Source organism: Macaca mulatta, chromosome X, assembly GCF_049350105.2.
Source record: "Macaca mulatta isolate MMU2019108-1 chromosome X, T2T-MMU8v2.0, whole genome shotgun sequence".
Lineage (NCBI taxonomy): Eukaryota > Metazoa > Chordata > Mammalia > Primates > Cercopithecidae > Macaca > Macaca mulatta.
In genome coordinates, this window is record NC_133426.1 from 146529472 (window position 1) to 146533343 (window position 3872).

A 3872-nucleotide genomic window follows, 5' to 3' on the forward strand; every position below is an offset into this window, starting at 1 on the left:
GGGATCAATACCATTTCTGACCGTTACTCTTAGAATTTGATAAGTATGAAACTAACCCCGAAGCAGTGCTTTGCAGGGACAGCAGGGAAGTTCTCAATCAGGACTGGAGCACTTTCCGGAGACCTTGTTTAACAACTTCATTGGATACTTGGGGAAACTGAGGCCCAAGAAGACGCAGCAGGCACTTTCCCTGTGATTTTTTTTTTTCTTCTACAAAATACTGCTTTCGTCCACGGAAAACACTTTTCTCGGGCACCTAGTGTGGGGAGGACATTGCTGGGGTCCAGACTGCCTGCCTACCCACGAGGGCCGTGCTCTTTCCACTTTTATTCCCCCGGCCTCCCCGGATCGGCGCCCTGGATGTGATCGACACCATGAAGTTGCCCCATAATCCTCTCTGGCAACATAGGATGTAAAATTTGATCAGCTCATTGGATGAAGCCGACAAGTCCCAAAAATGTGTGAAAAGGGGGCTAAGAGGTAGGCAGGCGCCGCGTTGAGGCAGCGCTCCTGCCAGCCCCCCTCCGAGTTACCGGTGCTGCAGCCGCAGCGCAAGCGGGGGCTGGGACCGAGCTGCGGGGCCGCAGCAGCGGCGGCGACCGAGGCGGCAGCGGCTGGGAGGCCGCAGCGCCATGGGGGGGCCGTAGGAGCGGACCGCGGGGCCGGAAGGGGACATCGCGGCGGCGCCGGCGGCTGTGGGGTTATCTCCGCGGCCGCGAAGGCAGCGTCCGCGCCGTTGCCGGTGGCTGAGCCGGCGGGCGGGGCGGGGCGTGCACCAGGGCCGCGGGCGACTCGCGCTGTAGCAGTTGGCCTCAGGGCCCCGCCGCCCGCGCGCCGGCCCGCCCGCCCGCCCGCAGGGCGGCGCACGCGAAGGAGGCGGCGAGCTCGGAGCAGGAGGTGAGGAGGTGGAGGACCAAGAGTAGGCGGCAGCGGCGGCGGCGGAGCAGGAGGCGGTGGTGGAGGTGCGCGGCCTGAAGAGGAGGATGGAGGAGCAGCAGAAGGAGGGCGAGGCCGAGGTCGCGGAGCATTGGTTTTCCAAGTGGGAGCGCCAGTGCCTGGCTGAGGCCGAGCAGGAGGAGCAGCTGCCCCCCGAGCTGCAGGAGGAGGCGGCTGCAGAGTTGGCGGGGCTCAAGAGCGAGAAGCAGAAGCTGTGGCACCTCTTCCAGATCTCGGCCACCGCCGTTGCTCAGCTTTACAAGGATTCTGGGTGCCAACAGCAAGGACTTTCCATGTGGGACCCCTTCCAGAATGCGGCCATGGCCGTGACCAGCCTCTACAAAGAGAGCGGGGATGCCCACCAACGAAGTTTTCACTTGGGGGTCCAGGTTGGCCACCAGCGTCGCATCAAAGATGTGCTGGAGTGGGTGAAAAAGGGCCGGAGCACCATTCGTCGTGAAGACTTGATTAGCTTCCTGTGTGGCAAAGTGCCCCCCGCTCCTCCTCCACCTCGCACTCCTAGGACACCCCCGAAGCCACCCACTGGGGCCCCCAGCCAGGCTGTGGCAACTGAGTCCAGCTCATCGGTGGACGTCGACCTGCAGCCCTTCCAGGAGGCGACCGCCCTGCATGGCCTCAGTGGCGCTATGGCAGGCATCAGCATGCGATCAGGCGACTCGCCTCAAGACAGCGGTGTCGCCAGCAGTGGGCGCCGAAAAAGTAGCTTCTTGGAGGACGACTTGAATCCCTTCGGCTCAGAGGAACTGGCCCTCCATCTGGACAGTGGGGGGATCCGCAAGCGCACCTCGGCCCAATGCGGTGATGGCACCACAGACTCACCAATGCAAAAGCGCAACCGAATGGTCTAAACTGCCTCATTGGTTGCCTGCTGCCATATTGCTTGAGAGTGAACTCAACCTTCGACACGCTTGTCTAAAGGTTACTGGAGACCGTTTTTCTTCCCTTCTCTAAGTTAAACAAAGATTTCTAACAATTTTGTGATGAAGAAACTTTAAAAGTATTCCAGAAGAGGCTTCATATGACTCTGACTTTCCAAAAAATATAATCCTATCAGAGAACAAATATGTAGTAGTTAGCAGGATCATTTAAAGCAAACTTATCTGGTCAAGGCAGGAGTCTGATTTATCTTGTTCACAGTTATATTCCTCAGCACCTAGCACAGTTCCAGGTGCTCAATAAATGTTCATTGAATGAATAAATGTGACCTTATTTATTCTTAAAGGGAAGTCATAGCAGGTGTTTACTTAGTTATAGAATACTTTTTTCGTTGGTAACTGTTGACTTTAATGGTCTTTGCCAATTCAATTGCATTGTATCAAAATGTAAAACTTGACATCTTTGTGAAATCTGAAGTCTTCCATTTTTACCTCACTATACCATGCACCTAATTTCTAGAAAGAAACTGCAAGTAATACATATTAGGCTGTGATTTTTTAATTTTGAAAAATTGTTGATTTTGGTGATTATGTGATGCTGCAAAGAGGTGCTGTGGTGGTTACGCAGATATTACTTGATATTGAGTCAATTCAGTGCTCTTTTGGGGAAAACTAAACCATCAACTTGAGACCCTGATAAAATAAGATGGTGGCCCAGTGGTGCTCTTTTTCCTTAGGAATGTAAAAAGTTCCTTTTTCTGAGGTTACATCTTTTTTATGATCTCTGTTTTGAAGTGGAAGACCAAGTAGTCAGAATGAACTTGTGTTTTTTGTTTGTTTGTTTTTTTGTTTTTTTGGGTTTTTTTTGAGACGGAGTCTTGCACTGTTGCCCAGGCTGGAGTGCAATGGCGTGATCTTGGCTCACTGCAACCTCCGCCTCCCAGGTTCAAGGGATTCTCCTGCCTCAGCCTCCTGAGTAGCTGGGATTACGGGTGCCTGCCACCACGCCCGGCTAATTTTTTGTATTTTTAGTAGAGACGGGGGTATCACGATGTTGGCCAGGCTGGTCTCGAATTCCTGACCTCAGGTGATCTGCCCACCTCGGCCTCCCAAACTGCTGGGATTACAGGCGTGAGCCACCGTGCCCAGCCTTTTGAACTTCTGGGTTTTAATTAAGGGTACAGCATGGTATAACCAAAAGAGTGTGAGCTTTGTTTTAAAAGGACCAATCGCAGAATCCTAGCTCCATAAATTAACTGCATGATTTTGAGCAAGTTATTTAATGTCTTTTGACCTCAGTTTTTCATCTGTCAAATGGAACTGTGTGTCTCCTAAGGTGGTTGTGAGGATCAGGTGAAATTTATATTTCAAGTGTCCAGCACAATCTTGGCACATAAAAGTACTAAATAAAGGTTCTCCCTTCTCTATAAATAAAAATCAATAAAACGTTAAAATCATTTTATTTTAGAAAAAGCAGAAAAGTAGATCAGTTTTAAAATCAGCAAGTAGAATCTCTGTGTTTGAACTGTAAATTACTGTTTCACATTTGAAACTTGCCTAAATATCACAGATCTTGTGTAAGTGTGTTGAGCTCATGAGCACTCAGGGTCACCAATCTGGATACTAGGGCAATCTTGGAGTTTCTGAAGTTGCCTGAAGGATGCACTTTGCAATCAGGAGTAATGAAACATCTACCTCCTCTGGCCTGAAAAAATATGAGAAGGAGTGTGTAAAGGTAGAAAAAAAATGGAAGCCAAGGTCCTAGGGCACCTAAAAGGCTAGAGCGGTTTTAAATGAGGGTGGGGTGGGGTGGTGTGGAGGCGATGAAGGAGGTAGAGCAGGTGTGGAGTCTGAGGTGTCGGAGAGGGTGAATGGAGGTGGGAGTGTGATTATTGAAGTAAGGGGGAAGTTAAAAAGCCCAATCTTCCCAGGGTCTCCCAAAACCAGTGCATAAAATATTATAGATTGGCACAACCTTGCCTTTATGTTCACACAAGAGTTGTTTCTGCTTCGTTAGCATGGCCTTTCGAGTAGATTTGT

At 50.8% G+C, this 3872-nt stretch overlaps 1 protein-coding gene across 1 annotated transcript; it reads left to right on the forward strand.

The window, feature by feature from the left end:
- The first annotated feature begins 359 nt into the window (after nt 1-359).
- HAPSTR2 (HUWE1 associated protein modifying stress responses 2) lies at nt 360-3286 on the forward strand. The gene has a single exon (XM_001084819.5). It carries the CDS (start codon nt 984-986, stop codon nt 1803-1805), a length of 822 nt encoding a protein of 273 aa, XP_001084819.1. The 5' UTR covers nt 360-983; the 3' UTR covers nt 1806-3286.
- Nucleotides 3287-3872: the final 586 nt, after the last annotated feature.